Source organism: Dendrobium catenatum, unplaced genomic scaffold, assembly GCF_001605985.2.
Source record: "Dendrobium catenatum unplaced genomic scaffold, ASM160598v2 fragScaff_scaffold_950, whole genome shotgun sequence".
Taxonomy (NCBI): Eukaryota; Viridiplantae; Streptophyta; class Magnoliopsida; order Asparagales; family Orchidaceae; genus Dendrobium; species Dendrobium catenatum.
In genome coordinates this window covers 602,445-623,495 of record NW_021319412.1, presented here as the reverse complement: position 1 = coordinate 623,495, position 21,051 = coordinate 602,445, and the positions used below count along the sequence as shown (strand labels likewise).

General features: G+C 34.3%; 1 protein-coding gene across 3 annotated transcripts; it reads right to left on the bottom strand.

Moving 5' to 3' along the window:
* Positions 1-3,213: 3,213 nt before the first annotated feature.
* Positions 3,214-20,699, bottom strand: LOC110092931 (growth hormone-regulated TBC protein 1). 3 transcript variants are annotated; one of them, XM_028697515.1, is made up of 8 exons: positions 20,474-20,695; positions 19,485-20,327; positions 6,175-6,291; positions 5,903-6,081; positions 5,690-5,783; positions 4,330-4,407; positions 3,933-4,034; positions 3,214-3,468 (listed from the first exon to the last, which is right to left on the bottom strand). In XM_028697515.1, exons 2-8 carry the CDS (start codon positions 20,016-20,018, stop codon positions 3,331-3,333), a joined length of 1,242 nt encoding a protein of 413 aa, XP_028553348.1. In that variant the 5' UTR covers positions 20,019-20,327; positions 20,474-20,695; the 3' UTR covers positions 3,214-3,330. The 3 variants fall into 3 exon arrangements, with proteins under 3 accessions (XP_028553348.1, XP_020673296.1, XP_028553349.1); XM_020817637.2 differs by having other exon boundaries at positions 19,485-20,149; XM_028697516.1 differs by having other exon boundaries at positions 3,214-3,453; positions 19,485-20,699.
* Positions 20,700-21,051: the final 352 nt, after the last annotated feature.

The window sequence follows — 21,051 nt, the reverse complement described above, 5'->3', positions numbered from 1 at the left end:
TTTCATCGCCTAACACATGAGCAAATTTTTATTTTCAACTCATGCGATTACATAGGCAATATGAGTATCATATACGAGCTTTTTTATGTTCTAAATGCAGTGATGAAGTCTGTTTTATAAATAGACAGCTTTATATCGATTTCATGCAATGCCTGCTCGTAGTTTTTCATTTTTTTATCATGCTCACTCAAATTAATCATAAGAGGTCCTCCCCTAGATAAATTTAATGTTGTTGGTACAACGATGCGGCCCGTTTCACAATCTAACGTCATTTGACAATTTTGTGCAGCACCATGCTTAACAATCATTGTGTTCCTTATTCCTTGATTGGGTTAATTTGCACACGAGCTATGCCTCTATGATAAGTATGACATTTTAGACAAATTGACACGAATGTATAATGTCCGAGTGATTCCATGCAATGTCGAGGTGTTTTGAGCTCGCTACATATGACATCATGTCCATTTATTGTCGATCTCAGCCTTCACTTATATTGATTATGACATTTATATTGAGGTCAACACCTACACCAAATTCTTCTCAACCCTCTCCCACATATACCTCAATTTTATCTGCAAGTTCTTCCTCATAACATTGATTGAATTCCCCTCAATACCTGCCCCCCAACCTCTCCTGCAACTTCATATCTTTATTCTCTACAACCCGCCATATCTTTGATTCCACTCAACATTCACCCCATTGACACTCTTTCTTAAAATAGGTCATCTAAAACCTAAATAGCTGTTCATCCTTTACACCATTCATCACCCCAGTATTACCCCCACTTCTCATTCCCAAGCCTCCAAAATTCCAGTATGGTATAGGTGCCATGTCGGTCGAATTTACTGCAGTCTAGCGCTAAGGTACATGGACCCTCATTCCATAGTCTTCAAATAAATAAATCCTTGCCAATGAAACTATTGATCATTATAAAACTTGTTTAGTTGCTCAAGGCTTTAAGCAATAATACAATATTGACTACTTTGAAACATTCAATCCTATCACCAATATGTCGACCATGAGAAACCTTCTCATTGTTTCCCTTCACCATCAGTGGTTTGTTCTTTAGCTTGACATCTCCAATGCATTTCTCCATGGCTCAGTTGACAAGGTTGTTTATATGTCTCAACCTTCCGACTTTATCAACTCCCAACACCCTACACATCTGCAAAGCCATTTTTAACATAACATAGGTGCCAAAAAAATGATTTCTAACCTTCTCCAACTTCCTTCTCAACTACAGTTTCAAATTCAATAAATCTGAATCTTTCTTATTGCTCTACACCAACAAGTCCACATACATTTACAACCTTATTTACATTGATGCAAGTCTCATTATCAACAACCACCTTGACACAATCACGACTATCATCAATCTTGCAAAATCAATTATCTTTAAAATCAATAGGTTTTTATCCTTTATTCCTTGACAATCAAGTCACCTACACATCTTTTAGATATTTACAACAACAAAACAAAATAAGCCCATGACTTCCTATAAAAATTTCAATTGCTTATTGCATATCAACCCCTTCTCTATCTCTCAAATCTCCTGATAAATATAATGGAATCATTTTTTTCACCGACTTAAACCTCTTTCACAGAATTGTCGGCTCTCTGCAATACTTGGCTATCACCCATTGGAACATTGCTTCCACTACTATTCAACTTTACCAATTCATACATCAAAGGGACCATCAATATTGGCCTGCCAATCACCAAAGGAGATCTTATTCTTCATTTCTATTTGATCTCTGATTAGGCATCTGATCATACATATCACAAATTCACTAGTTATTGCATATTGTTAATAACACCTCTTATTTCCTAGAGTATCAAAAAGTAACCAACTGTCCCCAAATCATTCATAAAGGCCAAACATTAAGCTCTTGCCTCTGCTGCCTCCGACATAGTGTGGCTTTGTTGTCTCTTACATAAGTCCCATATTTCCAATCCTAACGCCACTTCTCTCATCTGTGATAACACCTCAATCATGTATTTAGCTAACAATCCCATATTTCATGCCCGCATTCAATTCATAAAGATTAATTATCATTTCATTCAAGATCACATTCGCTCTAATGAAAGCACCATGCTTTACATTGACTCTCATAATCAGCTAGAAGACATCTTCACCAGACTCTCTCCTCATTCCAGTTTGAACAAATGCGTCACAAATTGACACTCCAAGACTTAGAAAAACAATTTGTAGGGCGATGACAAGCCCTCACATGATAGAATAACTAAGCATCCATCTAAGCTTTTCTACCTCAAAAACACTTACCTTGTTACATCACAACTACCTCTTATATCACTTTGAGCTATCGTGGGGGGCATGGGAGCATTGGCCCCTATTGGCCCTTTAACATATAACAGAGCCCACAACAAAATTGGTCCATACATAACCAGTAGAAAGCCTAGAATCTAACCTATACATAACCAACACAAAGCCCAAAACAAAACCATAACAACATACAACAATAACCTATAACAAAGGGGTTGGGATTCCAATTCAACTCTCTCTAGCTTTAGATGAATCAACACCACCAACTAAGTAATTGAGTATTTGTTGCTTCTCTTACTATTTTATATTTATATTATAATTAAATCCAATCTTAAATATTCATTTATGTATTAATTTTTTTATACAAGTGCCTAAATATTAAAATTAAAATAAAGTAATTATAAATTTATGTTGAATACAACTAATAGATCATCAATTTTGAAAAATTATTAAAAAAAATATTAATATTTTTTAAAGATCAAAATATTACATCACTATAAACTATATAAACTATTAAATATGGAAAAAAAAAAAAACACCCGACGATGTTTATGAGTAATTTGAATATTATCTATTTGTGTCCACACTAATAAAAATTTCAAGCTCCGCCCCTATGACATCTCCACTGCAATTCCTGAAGCATCAGTTACTAGACAGAGATTGTTCCCTTTTTCTTCTTTATATTCTTTCACCATACCACATGTAATAGCTGAATATATATACAATACAATACGTTTTTTCTGCTTTCTTACTCTCTGTCGTTGCTGTAATGTATCCAAAACATCTTCACTAACAGTACAGCTATGCTAGAAGAAATTTACTAACTCAACAGATATGCTGTATCTGTAATCAAATTGCTTTCAAGACTATAATGATCTGCTATATAATGTTTCTTACACTGTTCTGATGACATAAATTGCAAGAAAAAAAAAAAAAAACTTACAAATCTGGCTGTTAACCATGCCATTGTTAGGATATTTGTGAAAGCTGATTACACCAATATATAACATGCCAATTAAAGATAATCTCTCTCTCTCCATATTTAATCACTGTTCATCATTTAGTTTCACAGAATTAAGCCTTCTCAATCTTTGATCGAGTTCAGCCAAGACAGTTGGTTCTTGCTTTTTCCTCTGTTTGGTTATGGCGTTGGTCGTCAAGGAGCCAATCTTATCAAAACACACCTGCCCCAGTAAAAATAAGGAAATAATACATTAGACTTTGCATTCTTAATAAAAACCAATGATTTTATAAGGGGAAATTTGTATAAAATTCCTTATACTTAGGGAATATTTTTCAATTTTTGTAAATAAGCATGCAAGTTTTCAACTTCTTTCATCAACAAAGACTCTCAAAACTCCATAGATTGGCTTTAATGAATCACTAGGGTATCATCTATCCAAGTAATTTACCAAAGTTATTCCAAATCTTTACCAGTAGGCCAATCTATGGAGGACTTTCATAAAAATTGCTCTTTCTTTTACAGAGACTGGCAAAAAAATTGGTAATGCAAAGAACAGATTGACTTTGCTCTTAAAAACACAATAAGAACAGCGCCGCTAATTCAGTATTAAAAGTTCAAATGATGAACTGGGGCACCAAAAATGTCACCAAGATGATAAATTGTGATACAATGAGGAAACTTTACCGTTAATAATTCATCTGGGTCATAGAGATGATGGCTGGCGGTTTGCAGGATGTTAATAGCATCTCCAATTTGATGTGCTGTCAGCAACTCCTCTTCCTTCATCTGTCATAAGGCTGTTTAATTTAGTGATAGGCTGATTGTATAAAAACCATTTGGATTTTTGAACTGTCATAGTAGAAAACAAATGATCTTTTTCATTTATAAACTAAGGCTTCGTTTGGGACAGCTTTCTTTCTGCTTTTTAAAGCAGCTTTCTAGTAGAAAATTTTTTTTTTTACTAAAAAGCTACTTTAAGTGTAAGAAAGCCATCCCAAACGAAGCCTAAATCTCATGCAAGAATAATAGAAAAAAAAACGAAACAAGGAGAAGAGAAAACCATGGAGGAGGATAAGTGCACCTTGAAGATTGCTAGAGCCACCTGGAAAAGAACCTTTGCTCCCTCATTGAAAAGGACATCCCAAACCCGCATGGTTGTCTTCAAATTTATTCAAGAATGAAAAGAATTAGTTTGATTATATGTCATCCATGTAAGTAAATTGATGGAAAACAATATTTAATGATGAAGTTTGAGATCATATTAACATTATGATTTGTTACCATCAATTACTGAACTCTATTGTTGTATACCCAATGTCTTCTAAGTCAAATTTATCATGTCAACATCATAAATTGTGTTTAGCAAGTCGACAAGAACTTTCTATCAGTCACTTAAATGATACCACTAAAAAGATGAAACTCGCTAGAGAACTCGCTACTAATCTCGTCAGGGTAGCTCATTCCAGAACTCTCTAGAGAGTTCGACAAAGCAAACTCTTTCCTCAAGTGAGCTAGTCTCGGCAATTGGACAAATCAAGAGTTACCGAAGTATTCGGATAATTATAAACTATACTATTAAAACAACATTGTTAAGCCTTGCTATATTTAGCTCATATTACTCAAATATACTCATTCATGTAACATTGAACCTCGACTTGAACCTATAAATAATTGGGTGACTTGGGTCTGACGAAGAGCCAACTAGATTTCCATTCAAGTCGCATCAATTTGTACTTTTCATCATTAAAATTAGATTAGATCAACAATATATAATTATCAGAATTGAGTTTTAAGTTATATTAAAACTTTGTGTTTGATTTATTTCATTTTGAAGACACGTGAATGAATCAAATAAAGATTTGTGTTTTTTTTTTTTTTTTGGGACATTTAGGTCAATTAAGGCACACACACAAAGCATACACAAAGACTCAAACACAAGACCTCTTAGTTGATAGCCTAAGCTCTCAAACAATAGACTAAGGTGAGCTGTGTAAATAAAGATTTCAGTGTTGTAGCCAATGTTCAGACAACCCTAGAAGTAAAAGGTTCTTGAGTGTTAACCATTACCCAATTTACAACAAATCCTCCTCTTATAACTACATTCGTGAGTCATGATTTCTCCATCAAAATTAAGTTTGCATATTGTCAAAATATTAAAAAGGAGAATGAGGCTATTTGAAACAGAACTACTACTTAACGTAAAGACAGTTAAATTAAGGCAAAATGAATTATAACTAGTCAAGCTTATTTAGAGTTAACGATGTTACATGAGGATTTCATTAGTTTGATATCTAAAAGTGGAGCAAGGGAACACTGACGAGTCCTTACAACTTCTAGTAATCCAAAATATGAGGAATTTGAAACAAAATGCATCTGAATTATAAATTCTAATATGATGAAAAAAAATTGTAAGTTTCTGATATTATATAACTGGATCTAACCTCTGAGGGCAAACATTTGGAGAAAAGGCACAAAAACCACTCAGTAACGACTAGCGATACATCAAATCCCATAGCCTCCAAATGTGCTGCAATCCTGCTTTTATTTGAACCATGAAAATACATATAAAATATTTACTATAAGCAAAACTTTTGCAAAAAAAAAAAAAAAAATTCTGAGAGGACCATGAAATAAAGGATAGGTAATAAATTAACCTTGGACATTTTTTAACAAGCAAATCTTTGAACACCCTCTGCTCAACATGACATCCAGAGAGGTTATCAGTGTAGCAATCATTCACCAAGACATTTTCAAGGAGGACAGCAAGCATCCAAAAGGCATCCTCTTCGGTTTTCATTACTAATAGCAGCAATGCGGCCACATAGTTCAAACCCTACAATATTATAAAACTAAGGAGCTTAACATTCAGCCAATGGCGATCCCTAGTAAAGATAATTAAGGAAATGAATTCTATAAATTTCATTACCTGACAATATCCGACTTCAGAATCTCGAAAAGAATAACCAACAAGGACACGTCGGAGGGTTGCTTGCCCTTCTGGAGTGTCCAACCAGGGATGAGTTGGAAATGTTCTAGGAAGATCCTACCAGAATGAAGCATGAGGTAGGAAAAAAATTAAGGTCTATGGTGAAAAAATAAATGAAGCTATAAAGGACTGATTAAGGCTTCATTTAAGACAGCTTTCTTACTGTTTCTTAAGGCAGCTTGTTTGTAAAAAAATTTAATTTTTAAACTAGAAATCTGTTTTAAGAAGCAATAAAAAAGCCGTCCCAAATGAAGCCTAAGGATCAATCCCAATAAAGAGGAGAATGCTGTGGACCCCAAGAGCTCAAGACATATATAAGCTTATTTTGATTACAAAAAACATATAATTGAAGGTATAAATTACTATTTAGTGATTTCAGGTTTGAGAATTAACACTGATTTTGATGCAAGATGTCAACTCATTTGGAAAATGGAGGATGCTAAAGATAGGCTCCAGAACAAGAGTGAAGCTCAATTAGCAATGTTTATGCCATTATAGTCATTAGGATACTTAGTTATGTGAATAGCAATTTAATCGATCCTTTGGCCAAAGCTCCCTGGGAAACTAATCTATTAAAATATACTGAATTATTCAAAAATTACTTTTAATGTTCTAAATAGCTTGACAACAACAACAACAACAACATCAAGCCTTTATCCCACTACGTGGGGTCGGCTACATGAATCCTTTTTCTCCATTGTGTTCTATTAAAAGTCAAATTCTCATTTAAACCTAATAAAGAAAGTTCATTCCTAATATTTTCTAACCAAGTCTTTTTAGGTCTACCCCTACCTTTCTTAACATAAGTCAAATCTAATACCTCTACTCTCCTAACTGGGTCATCGAAAGGCCGTCGTTTTATGTGACCAAACCATCTAAGGCGACTCTCTCTAATTTTATCTTCTACTGGAGCTACTCCAACCTTTTCACGTATATGCTCATTTCGTATCCTATCTCTAAGGGTAAAGCCACTCATCCACCTGAGCATTCTCATCTCTGCCACACTTAACTTAGTATTATGCTTCTCTTTTAATGGCCAACATTCGGCACCATAAAGCATTGCAGGCCTCACTACCATCTTATAGAATTTAATATAGTTAAAATAATCTTTAGCAAAAGTTCTCATGTCAAATTAATCATTAAATACTTTTTTTTTTGCTAAGCAAGCTTCAATAATATTTATTTTGAAATCAAATATATAATTATTTTAATTAAGTAAAATTATCTTCTAATTTTATTGCCAACAATAAAAACAACATTAAACTTTTATCCAACTACATGGGGTGATTTTATTACCATTAGATCCAAAACATTTTTTACCTATAAAATGATAAATAATAACTCCTTGACTATTGACAATATCCTTTTAGTTTTAGGCTTAAAATATAACTTGATTTATAATAGTCAATTGTCCGATAATTGTTTTGACATTACTTTACATTCATCACATTGCATAATAAGAAATAACAGAAATATTTTACTAGTTAGTCATAGATATTGATAAAATTGATAGTGTATTTCAAACCATGCATTCTGATTTTGGGTTATAGCATAGAATGCTTAGGTCATGCAAGCATGAACAAGTTTAAAAATATTTCAAAACTAGATTTAGTTATTGTTCTTCCTAAGATTGATTATGATTTTGATCAAGTTTACGATGTTTGCATGCATAATAAGCATTCTATGAAATCATTTAATAGTAAGAGCTAGACCTGTCAATATTGGACCCGACCCGAAAATTTCGGGTTTGGGTTGACCCGAACCTGAAGTGGGTCGGGTTCGGGTTGACCCGGGAACCCGGGAATAACCCGGAATGCACAAAACCCATGCCCGGAATGACCCGCTTCCTGGCTGCCCCGCCTGCCCGGACGCGTCAAAGGCCGGTCCCGAGGCCAACTGGCCAAGATAGTTCCGCGCCGAGTCGGCGAGTCCCGTCGTCCTGACACCCGAAGCCAGGCCAGACCCAGTTCTGCGCCGTCCCGAGGCTAGGCCAGACTGGCCAGTTCCGCGTGCTTTGCCGCGTAGCGTCCCGAGGAAGCGAGGCCAGGCGGCCCAGATCAGTTCCGTGTAGTTCCGCATCGCCGGCGTCCGCCGTTCTGCAAATCCGCGTCGGCGTCCAAAGGCCAAGTCGCGTTCGCGGCATCTGCGGGTCGGGTCGGGTTGACCCGAACCCAAAGGGGGTCGGGTTCGGGTCCAGAAAATTGACCCGTTTGCAAAACCGAGTCGGGTCAACCCGAACCCGGATAGTGCCGGGTCAGTTTCGGGTTCGACCCGAACCCTACCCGTAACCCGAAATTGACAGGTCTAGTAAGAGCATAGTTACCACATCTAAATCATTAGAATCATTAATGGATGTATTAAGCTCATTTAGTGCTACTAAGTTAGGATGAAATAATTATGAATTTGTGATAATGAATAATTATTCAATAAACAATTAGGGTTTTATTTCATAGCAACCAAGAATAATGTATCTGAAGATTTAGAAAATTTGCTAAATACAAACAAATAGTACTAGCATATTTAATTTTAAAGATTCAAAATGATCACAGAGGAAGAATTTAAAAATAAATTATTTGAATATTATTGTGATAAGAATAGAATTAGGCATAACTTCTCTATAGCTAGAACTCTCTAGCATAACGGAGTTATGGAAAGAAAGAATCAGACCTTAATATAATCAGCAAGAACTATAATTGATAAACATAAATTCAATAAATATTTTTAGCATACTTGACACAACTTGCTCTGTAATACATAGGGTGAATCTAAGAAACATTCTTAATTGACCACATATAAGTTATATTGATAAACGAAACACAAAAAAGAGACATTTACATGAATTTGGATACAAATGCTATATCTTGAATAATAGAAAGAACAGTTAGGTAAATTTGATGGTAAATGGAATGATGAAATACTTCTTAATTATTCTAGTACTCGTAGAACTTATCAAATATTTAACAAGAGAAAAATGATTGCAGAAGATAGAATATATTATCTTTAATAAGAATTTGACTTTCCAACAAGAAATAATCTTACTGATGAAGGCATAGAAGGAATAATTAAAATAACTTTGGAAGATGAGAAAGATGACTACTAAATAAAGGTAATGAGGTAATGAAGTATGCTAAGAACCATATAAAGGAATTAATCACAGGTGATACTTCCCAAATCATAAGAACTAAAAGATATGCAATTGAGTAGATAGATCATTCTGCATTCATCTTGGAGATAGAAACAAAATTCTTGATGAGCTTTGAAAGAAAATTTATAGATTGTTGTAATAACTTTTGCAGGAATAATGTTTGGAAATTAATTTATAAATCCCATGATCAAAATGTTATGAAAACTAAATAAGTCTTTAGAAATAACTTATATGCCTATGTAGCATTAATAGAAACAAGGCTAGATTAGTTACATAAGGGTACTCACAACTAGAAGTACTAACTTTTAAAGAATTTTTGCACCAATAAAAATACTAAAATAAAATAAGGTTGCTCCTTGTACATGTGTATATTAAGGATTTCAAACTTTGTCAAATTGATGTTAAAATTGTATTCTTGAATAGATTTACTTATCAAGATATATTTGTAGAGCAACCACCACTTTTAAAAGCGTTGATACTCCAGATCATATATTTAAATTGAAGAAATATTTGCATAGCTTGAAACAGGTTCATAAGGGATGGTTCAATAGATTAAGCACATTTTTAATTATAATGAATTTAATGAGTTGAGTGGATACCATCCTATTTATTAAGAAACTAAGAGATGCATCATTATTATTCAAATTTATGCAGGTGATATATTATTTGGAAGCACAAATGCACTTTATATCAGGAGTTCTCATCAATTATTTGTGAGGAATTTGAAATAAGCATGAAGCAAGAACTCACCTTTTCTTGGGACTTTAAGTGAAACAATAAGACTATATATCAAACTAAATATATAAATTAATTGATCAAAAGTTTTGATGTGAAGAAGTTTAAATCAAATAAGACCCTTATGCGTGAGAACACCAAATTGGATCTAGATACTGTAGACAATAAGTTATATATATATATATATAGAGAGAGAGAGAGAGAGAGAGGAATATGATGGTTTCCCATTACACGTTAGTATAATTATGCCTAATATTATGTTAGTTGCACGTATTTGTAATCATTTTCAAGTCAATCCCAGAGAGTCTCATAGCTACAATAAAATAATTTTTTTACTATTTGATAGAAACTCTAGTTTAGATTTGAGGTATTTGAAAAATTCAATAGCTTATGGCTTAAATTGCTTATTTTGATGTTAGTTATATATATTGCAAAGTCAATTTGAACAATATCTCTATTACACATCAAATTTTGTGCTCATCACTTGTGACTTAGTTCAATATAACAATATCAAGCCTTTATCCCACTACGTGGGGTCGGCTACATGAATCCTTTTTCTCCATTGTCCTATTAAGAGTCAAATTCTCATTTAAATCTAATAAAAAAATGTCATTTCTAATATTTTCTAACCAAGTCTTTATCCATAGTAAATATAAGAGATTAAATTTATTGTTGTAGAAAGCTACGTTGCATAGGTGCATTGGTTAAAACTATCATTAAAAGATTATAGAATAAAGTTAGAACACATTCCTATTAAGTCTCTGATAATATTAGTTTATAAGCTTATCAAAATATCCAATTCAACATTCGTAAACGAAACATATTGAGGGTTAGACATCATTTTTCAAAAGATGATGCAGACATTAATTTATTGATGTTAATTTATAATTAGTTGATATTTTTATAAAATCATTACATGAAGATAAATTTTGTAAATTTTAAATTATGAATGCTAAATCTTCAAATTTAAAGGTTAAAATTGTTTAATGGTTTATGGACAAATTATAAAAAGGAGCAAGTTTAATACCTAAATACGCATAAAGATCGTAGAGTAGAAAAAATTTAAAAAGGAGCGAAACCGAAACTCGAAAATCCGGTTTCTATAGAAACCGGAACATCAAAATCCAGTTTCTATAGAAACCGAAACCAGATTTTCAAAATACAATTTCTATAGAAACCTGATTTTGAAAATCCGGTTTATATACATTATTATTTTAATAATATAAATTTTATATTTAAATATAATTAAACCGGTTAATTAATTTTTTTAAGAAACAATTTGTTTTACTTTAATAATATAAATTTTATAATTTAAATTGTATAGTAATTTGTTATATGTAAAAAATATAATTTTAAAAAAATATTTATAATTAATATTTTTTTAAAATTATATGATTTACATATAAAAAATTACTATACAATTTAAATTATAAAATTTCTATTATTAAAATAAAACAATTTATTTCTTAAAAAAATTAGTTAATCGGTTTAATTAAATTTAAATATAAAATTTATATTATTGAAATAATAATTTATAGAAACCGGATTTTAAAAATCGGGTTTATCTAGAAACCGTATTTTGAAAATGATGTTTCGGTTTCTATAGAAACTGGATTTTTGAGGTCTGGTTTCGCTCCTTTTTAAAATTTTTATGCTCTACGATCCTTATGCGTATTTATGTATTAAACTTGCTCCTTTTTATAATTTGGCAATTGTTTATTAATTGCTACATGTCGCCTCTTTTTTTTTTTTAGGGGGGGAGAGAAACTTCTTCTACTTAAAGAGAGGAACTGAAGCTATATCATTTTAGATCATTTCATAATTATTCTTTTAATTGTTAGAAATAATTTAGATTGTGTACATTTTGCACCTCCATTATCATTATTAAAAATCTTTTTGCATCTGCAGGACAACACTAACCAATATATATTTATGATTATCAAAAAGGGGGAGACTGTTGATCCCATGAGCCCTTGCTGTATATGAAATGGGTTGGATGATAGTAAATATATGACTCGATATACTAACACCTATAACACTTATTTTCAAGATGTAAAATAATTTGGAAGATGCAGAATGCTAAAGACAAGTTCAAGATCATCAAGTGAAAATCAATTGGAGATCAATTGCTCAAGTAAGGACAAGTTCAAGATCATCAAGTGAAAACTACATGTCGCCGATGACTACCGGTAGGAAGCCGGCCAACTAGCCAGTTCCGCCACCAATATGAGTCAAGCCCGTTCTTCGGTCCGGACAGTCCAATTTGGACATTTTTGGGATCCCCGATACCATTTTTCGATGTTTTGGACCCAATTTTAGCACTTCAGAGCTATCTGAGACCTTTACACCTAAGATCAAGTCATTTTAAAGTTCCAAATAAAGTCAAAAATTTCTCGAAAACTGCAACACATATTTTCAGACTTCGGGAGCTTCGATGTACGAAAATAGAGGGGCAACTGATATATCATCAAAAAATTATCTTGATCGAGCATGAATATTGAGGCAAATTTGCATTGAAAGCTTTCAAATTTAAATTTGGGTCCATATGAACTCTGATTTTAGCAAACTTATAGTCAAACTGAACATCTCGAAAAGACAAAGCCAATGACAACAAATTTGACCCAATCAAAGGCCAAATGGGTTCAAATCAAGGACCCGAGCACATTTGGAAGGTTCAAACCATAAATTGGGCAATCAAAGTGACATGCTTTTAGTCGAATCGAGCAGATCGACGAGACGAATCCAACGAGCCAAAGATTGACAAATTCTGACATCATTCAGGAACTTAAATACTCGATAAACAGTTCATAATCAAGGGAGTCGATATTAGTCTTCCATTCAAAACACTCCAAACATGCCCTTGATCTTCTTCCTAGTTACTGGTCATGTCACTCTCATAAAACTATAAATAGACCCTCATTCCTTATGGAAGGGACCCAAGCAAGGAAGAGAGAGAAAACTAAGGTTTCTTGCCACCAAATTCCTCCTTGACCATCGCCAGCCACCAACCGTCGCCGGACTATCATCAGACTTCTGCCCGGCCACCGATCGTCGCCGGACTATCTCCAGACTTTTGCACGGCCACCAGCAGTCACTGAACTTCCTCCCGCCACCGACTGAATCTGGATTTCCAGTACTCCACCACATGATATCGGATTTCCATCCAATTCCAGTTCCTAGCAAGATTTCAACCTGATGGTTGATTGTTGTAATATGATCGAATCAATCATTTGTAATTTATTCAAACACTAATGGAATCATTTCAACTGGATGTGGCCTCGTGGTTTTTCCCTTCAGAGTTTAACGTAAAAAAGTTATGGTATTTTTCCCAATTTCTATTTGTGAGCTGGATACTTGTACAACACTAAGACGAATAGTTTTTCCTACTTTACCGTCACGAATATTCTAGCCCGCAACAATATTTGTATTTTTCATATTCAAATAGTTTCAATTTAATTAAAACATCAACATATTTATATTTACTTTCATTGTATACTACAACCTGTAAACGTGCCCCAACAAGTGTTAGCTCTGTTCTCCCGTGAGGCCGTGGAGGTTTTTTGCTAAAATGGGAAAATCATTTGAGGGCAAAAACACAGGAAATGACTAGTTATTTACCCATTAAACACCAGATGCTTTGGAAAAAAGGATTTAATGATATTTTAATTGCTTCTTACATACTTTTCCTATAGAGTTCTTTAAGCCCATATGCACCCTAACATTTAAGAGAAAATCTAACGATCATAAGCTAAATTTCTCAAAAGCCCTAATTTTTTCTTAAACTTCTTGTAAAATTCTTTGTCCTTTTCTCTACAGGCTATTTTTCTTTTTCCCAAGCTGGAGAGCACAAAGATAAATCACTTGCAAGTCCTACTGAGTTTGTAAGATTGTTCAGTTTTAATTTAGAATTTTCTATAATGCAATATTTTATTAGGTTGTTTACAGCAATGCTAATTGTTTTAATTCTCATTCATTTGTTAAGCCTTTGGAATGCTTAATGCGCTTTATCTTGTATCTTAGATTGAGTTGCACTTGGCCGTAAGGATAGTGTACAATGTGAAAGCATGAATAGCATATTTCATCAACTAGACAATGCATAAGAGCATATACATAATTATTTGAGTGGAGAGTTAGATAAATACAACTATAATATTACATAAGAAGTGTTACATAAGATATATATGCTATAGATTTTAAGAGGGAGCTGTACGGTTGTTTGGAGAAAGTGATTTGTCTTGGTTAGTTTGCATTGAAATGCTTGCATTGTTTATTATTATGGCCATTATTACATCGCCTCTAGTTAACAAGCCAAGGTTTGATTGTCAACTTGCCACGCAGCTTATGGAACCAATTGGTAGTGAGGGATTTGATGAGTATGTCAACAGTTGGCATGAAGAACTTTGATCTCATTAGAGAGAATATGTTCTCTTATTAAATGATAGTCAATCTCTTTATGCTTCAAGTAAAGATGAAAGATTAGATTTTGGGTTAGAGCCAAACCCAATCCAGCGGCAAAGGAAACTACCAGCGGCCATGGAAGAGGTGGGAATCCTAACATGTTGAGGGGAAGGGAAAATCCAAAAGTAGAGATTATGGAGGGAGAAGACGAAATTTCTCCCCTAGAACCACTTTTTAGGGAGTTGATGAGTATTGGCTATGAAAGAAGTAGTGCTGATTTTGTGAGAAGAGGGGATGATTTCGATCACCTGAGTGATGATTTGGAAAAAAGAGGGGATTTTGATGAAGGGTTTGAGTATGATCGCCGGAGGGAAGATCGCGACAATTGGGAAGCATCTCCTCTTCGAGGAATGGGAGGCTATGAAAAATTCAGGGGAAACGGATGTGATTCGAGGGTGAGGAAACTGAAGATGCCAATCTTTGAGGCGGAGGACACGCACGGGTGGATCTATAAGGTAGAAAGATATATCACCGTCAATGAGTTTATGGAGGAGGAGAGACTAACGACAGCGGGCCTATATTTGAAAGGGAAGGCTTTGTCTTGGTACCATTGGAGGAGAGTTCAAGGATTGTTTGGTAGAATGTTTATGAACCGTCAGGGGAGGAGACTTCTACGAGCAGTTCTTAGCCTTGACATAGGATGATTCAGTAATAGAATAACGGGAGAGGTTCGAATACCTTGCTAGCCAATTGGACCACCTTTCTAAGACAGTGCTAGAGGGAAACTTCATGAAGAGATTGATACCAGAGATCCGGGCAGCAGTCAGACTGATGAGACCTCGTGACTTGGGAGAGACTATGAAGCTAGCTCAGTTGATGGAGGATCAGAGGCACCTGGAGAGAAGTACCGGAGGCAGCAGCTCAATAGGCTTGTACAGGATGACCATCACCTTATTGGCATCCAAGGAGCCAACACTTGATACTCTTTGGGGGACTTCGAAGGAAAAGACTACAGTAGAAAGACATGTGGACAACTTCAAGAAGCTCACAAAAATGGAATTACATAAGGAGCTCTATTTCAGATGTGACGAGAGGTATACTCCAGGGCATAGGTGTAAGGAACGAACTTTTCAGATTTTTACTGTTTGTGATGACGAGGGAATGGAGGAAGGAGTTGTCTTTCCACCTTGCGGACAAGATGGATCTTTGGGAGGGGAGTATTGTTAGACTAGTCCATTGGACCGGTCAAGGCGATCCCTATGGGACCGACCCAAGCAGAACTTCCACTTCTCTTGTATGCGCTGAACGCACGCCCTTCTCCCCTACAGCAGATTAGGAAGGATTTTTGAGGGAAGTATGAGGGAAATTTGAATGTAGGGACTGTTTAGGGATTTCCTTTTGTTTTGTATGCATTAAATAGTTTATTTTCCTAGGGTTAGGGCATCTTGAATTGGCTGAAATTTGAGATCCCTTAGGTTTTCTTTGGGCTCTAGCGGCGTCTAGAGATTTGGGAGAGATTGATCCTCCTCTTGAATTGAGGATCACTTGTATCTTATTTTATCTTGTTCCGTGAGTTCTATTCTTGTAATAAAATTTGTGTTTTCTTGAAGTTCCATTAGATTTTCTTGCTGTTTTTGCTCTCTTGATATAATTTACTTTAAATCTTCAAGTGTTTCCTATCAGGTAGCAAATAGGGTTAAAAGCATATTGGTTGGTAGCATGGGAGTAATGGTTGTTGAGAGCAATGAAGTTGAGGGAGAAGGATTACCCTATAATTAGGGAGGAGCACAAGAAGAGGAAATTAGAGTTTGAGTAAGATATGATGATTACAGTGGTGAGATGGGCGGACGTTGTTTTTTATTACAAGGAAAGGTTGTTTAATCAAAAGATAATATGATGAGAAATTGTATCCATTGTTTGTAGAGGAGTAGCGAAAAAAGATGCCCCAAGTTGAGCATGGAGCTCATTTGTGACATGATTGTGGCTGAAGCCAAGGAAAATAAGAGCGATTGAAAACTTTGAGGCAAAAGTATGTTGGTTGCTTATGGTAAAATAATTGATATTAAGATTTCATATTTGCGATCTTAGATGGCATGCAATTGATTAGGTAGACTACTGTGAGTAGTTTGTTAGCCAAAAGATGATAACGTAGGTAAGCTTCATGGAGTACTGTGCAGGTTTTTTTAATGAGTGACAATGTATGTGTTTAGTGATGCCATTTTATTCATAGGTGAATGGGAAACTATATTGGTGTATGTGAGCAGTGGGAAAATTGTGAAGGCTGTGATTAGTGTATTTGCCATCACCAATGGAAAGAAAAAATTTTATGCAAGTATTGAATTGATTTTCAATGTCATTTACAAAGAGATTTTTTTTTTTTTGTGATTTTAGACTTTATAAGCATAGGACATGCACAAAAAAATGAGAAAAGTCAACAATGAATAAGACATAATATCTGAACTACTACTGAACAATGCTTGGAGTCAACAAAATCCGCTCAAGTGATCCAATTGAAAATAAATCTGTCCGCATTTCAATGAACTGAGATTGTTAGGGAGGAGGAGAATAGAGCAACTACAATATTTTGATCTACAAGCAACCATATTATAAAAAGGATTGGGAGATGGCCTACAGTGTATGTCGCCAATTATTTGGGTAGATTATGGATACTTCAAGAAAACCATCAAAGCCATTAGCCATGAAAACTTTGAGAATTTGTAATCTTTGCATGGGATAATTGTCATTTGTGAGTTGAGTGTTGATAATGTGTTTAATATTTCACATAAAAGACTTGAGAAACAAGAGAATGGTAGTGTCACCCATCTTAGAGGAGTAGAGGCCACATGTAGGAAAAAGGGTGACTGTTTCTTCCAAGAACCATAGATTTCTAAGAGTAGGATAGGAAAGAAGATCAAATTGTTATTAAGCAGTAATCTCTTATACCTTGAAAGCTTGAATAGACATTTAACTAGAGAATGTATAACAGCATAAGCATAATTGTTTGATTGGAGAGGACGAGATATAAAGTTCACTATTAAATGAGCAGTGAAGATATACATGCCATAGATGTTAAGAGGGAGCTGTAACGCCATTAGGAGAAAGTGATTTGTTTTGCATGTGTGGTTGAGATTACTAGGGTTGTTTGCATCGAATGGCTACAATCAACTTGCATAGATCATCATTTACTCCATTTGTTGATTCTTACAGTTCTTGTTACTATCAATATTAAAGTGTAATGCTATTCTCCACCAGCTTGAGGAATGAAAGGGCGGAGCTTGTATTTTCAGGCTCAAGGCAGTGGAATCTGAGTATGAGAAGGCATGAATGTATGTCAGCAATTGGCTGCACCATGTAAGCATCATGATGCATTGTTTATCTACAATTTTCTTTACATTAGAGATTTATTTGCATTTACTTCCAAGTTTTCTTTTCTGTACTTCTTTGGTTATTTTTAAAAGTTTTTAAAACCACCTTCCCCTTGGTTTTTCTTACCTTCAAAATAAAAATCATTTTTATCTTAGTGATAGAAGGGAGCTAGCTATAAGTTACTCAATGTGTAAAAATTAAGAAAAAGAAAATTACTAGTTTTGTTGTGAATTAGTGAGTTGGAAACGAGGGTAACATTTAGGTTTTAGATGTTTACAATGTAGAATTAAACACTCAAAATTGACTCAATAAATTATTGACCAGGTGAAATCCTTATCAGCAATGAAATTTATCAGAACATGCATACCTAAATTGATTTACATCTTTTGGAGTCATTATTCAATTGTACAGTTGCGGCACAACCACATCAACGTCACCTTTTTTAAATCTTCAATTATTCTAAAAGGATGCAAACAAAATAGACAATAGTCTGTTGCCAAAAAGAATCAGCTGGATTGCTATTTTTGGATGTCTTGGTGGACTGGTATGACAAATTAAGAAGCCAAGGTCTATACAACTGTTTATTTCATCTCCATACTACCTTGCCAACATTAATAAGCACAATCTGCTTTCAATTAATCACAAGCAAGTGGAAGTGAAATATAGAGGAAAGTTAAATCCTCATTTAGCTACACAACACAGTAACTTTATCACCTTAAAAACCAGGCTTGCTTTGCTTTGTTTTCTAACTAACAAAAACTAATGCAAAAAGGTTAATTCCATTCATAGTTGAAATTATATTTGATAAGAAAATGTTATATTTGGATGCTTATAGAGCACATGACATATTTCATTCACTCAAAAATGAAAAATTGCATGATAAATAGTCAATAGATGACTTTTAAGAAAATCTGACCTATACCAAGACAGTTCAAATAAGGAGCATCCATTTTTACAATATTGTTTGACTTAATTTGCTATGCTACACGAAGGTCATGAAATGATGTTGTAAAGTTGCTTGCAGGCTACAAATAAGAGCCGAAAGAAGAACTGATTCAAAGCACTTAGTTCTTGATTTCAAGCACTATAACTTATGAATAAGCACAAAAAACCAGAAAGAAGTAAGAAAGATGCTATGAAACCATCACTTAACATATGATAAAAGTAATAGTCTATAAAAAAAATGCCAATAGCTTATCAATAAGCACAACAACATTAAACTACCTTTATATTACAGCACAAAGTTTAAGAAGACCTGCCATGTGTACCAGTAATTTCTAATAACTAATTAATTACCCTTGCCATGAACTGCATCAAGAAATAATTATTTTATTTTAGTACCTATATCAGCAATTTCTTTAAAATACCAAACAAATTATAAACATTATAAGACTAGTACACAATCAGAAAAGGTGTGAATTAACATCACCAACTAATATGACCGGTACAACATATAACTCATTCAAACATCAAGATCACAATCAAAATACCATATTATATTAAAACAATTGCAACTTTATCTCAAAGAAAATTTCAAATTGCAATAAACAATCACAAGCAAGTGGCTTCGAACTACCATCTAAAAAATATCAATCAAAAGACTTACATGATCAATCTGTCTCGTTGACGGTGTGACCTTTCCATGTGTAGCCAAAATCAGATCCTCATAGTAGCTCTCAGGCACAGTTGATCTTTTCTTTGCTGCACCTGAAACTGAGAGCCACACCTTGGGCCTCAGAGTCGGAGGTATACCCTTCCTTATGAGCTTCCTAAGTGAAATCGTGTTCGTAAGAACTGAAAGCTTCAGGGAGGCCACGCTGATGCCTTCCCCATTGGATGAAATCTGTGGTTGCAAGTACCAATTTGCACCCTTGCTTGCCTCGAGAGCCCACCATTCCTTTGCCTGCTGCCTCACCCTCTCACCCACCTCATTCAACACATTAACATCGTCAATGTTCCCCTCTACTGCGAAATCATAAAGATCTTGGAATTTGACATTTAAACAAGGTGTTTTCCATGAATTTCTGGTATTGTGGGTGGCTTTGGTGGTGCTTGTAGTGGTAATGATGGTGTTTTTCCATTGAGCTATTAGAGAGGGAAATCCATAGGAGATCTCCCTTTGAGCTTGTGGGCTAAACATTTTCTTACTCAAAGATTGTTAATGCTGCTTGATGATGTTTGAGGGCATTCGCCTTTAGGAAAATGCCGCAGCTCACATCTTTTAGTTATCCAAAAATCAAAGAATTACGATTTTACCAAGGTCATCACTTTCTGCACCAAAAGGAAGATGAAACTCCATTTTTTAGGAAATGCAGAAATTCAAAGCCCAGGATGGAAAGATTGAGGAGGGAAAACTTCAGAGATAACCCAGGTAAAAGAAGGATAATGCAGCAAATGTACTATAAGTTCCCCTTCCAAGCACCGAATGATACAAAATAGGCCAAAAGATCTGATTTTGGGATGGATGGATTTATATCAGATTTAGTAGAAAAGATGGATTTTCCCCCCTCAAACCAACAACGTTGTGTTCTATCAAAAAGAAGACGAAAGATCGAAATAAAAAAGGAAAAAAAAAAAGCAGCAAGATTTGCTTACATGGAAAATGAGAAGAAATAGTAGATGGCAAGAGAAAGTTTAGTCGTGCTGTTTCTCCTTGGATTAATCGTGGATTTGGTGGCTACTTTCATAGGAAGGAGAGAAGAGGGGGAGGAGAGGTGGAAGAAAGAGCGGTAGGGTTGAAAATCTTCAATTTTTGTATAAAAAAAAATCTGATGATAGTGGTGATGATGATGATCAAAAGTCCATGGGTATTATAATGTCTTCGAGTGAAATTTTTTAAAAAAAATATAAAAAGACAATTAAGTTTGGACAAGTAATGGAATAGATATAAGTGCAAGAGAAAACCCCACCCATTTGTCTGGACTATTACGTGTCATCAAGTTTAACTACAGTAATAGCCTTGGCCAATTCAATGTAATAATCACATATCAAATGCTAATGAAGCAGCCTACATTTTTTTTATACGTGCGACACTTTACATGATAATAAATAAGTAAATATTAAAAAATAATTTATTTAGATAATTTATGAAATAATATAGCATCATTAAAAAGATTAGTAATCAATAATATTACATTTTTCACATTATTTATTTATTCTTTCAAATATTTATA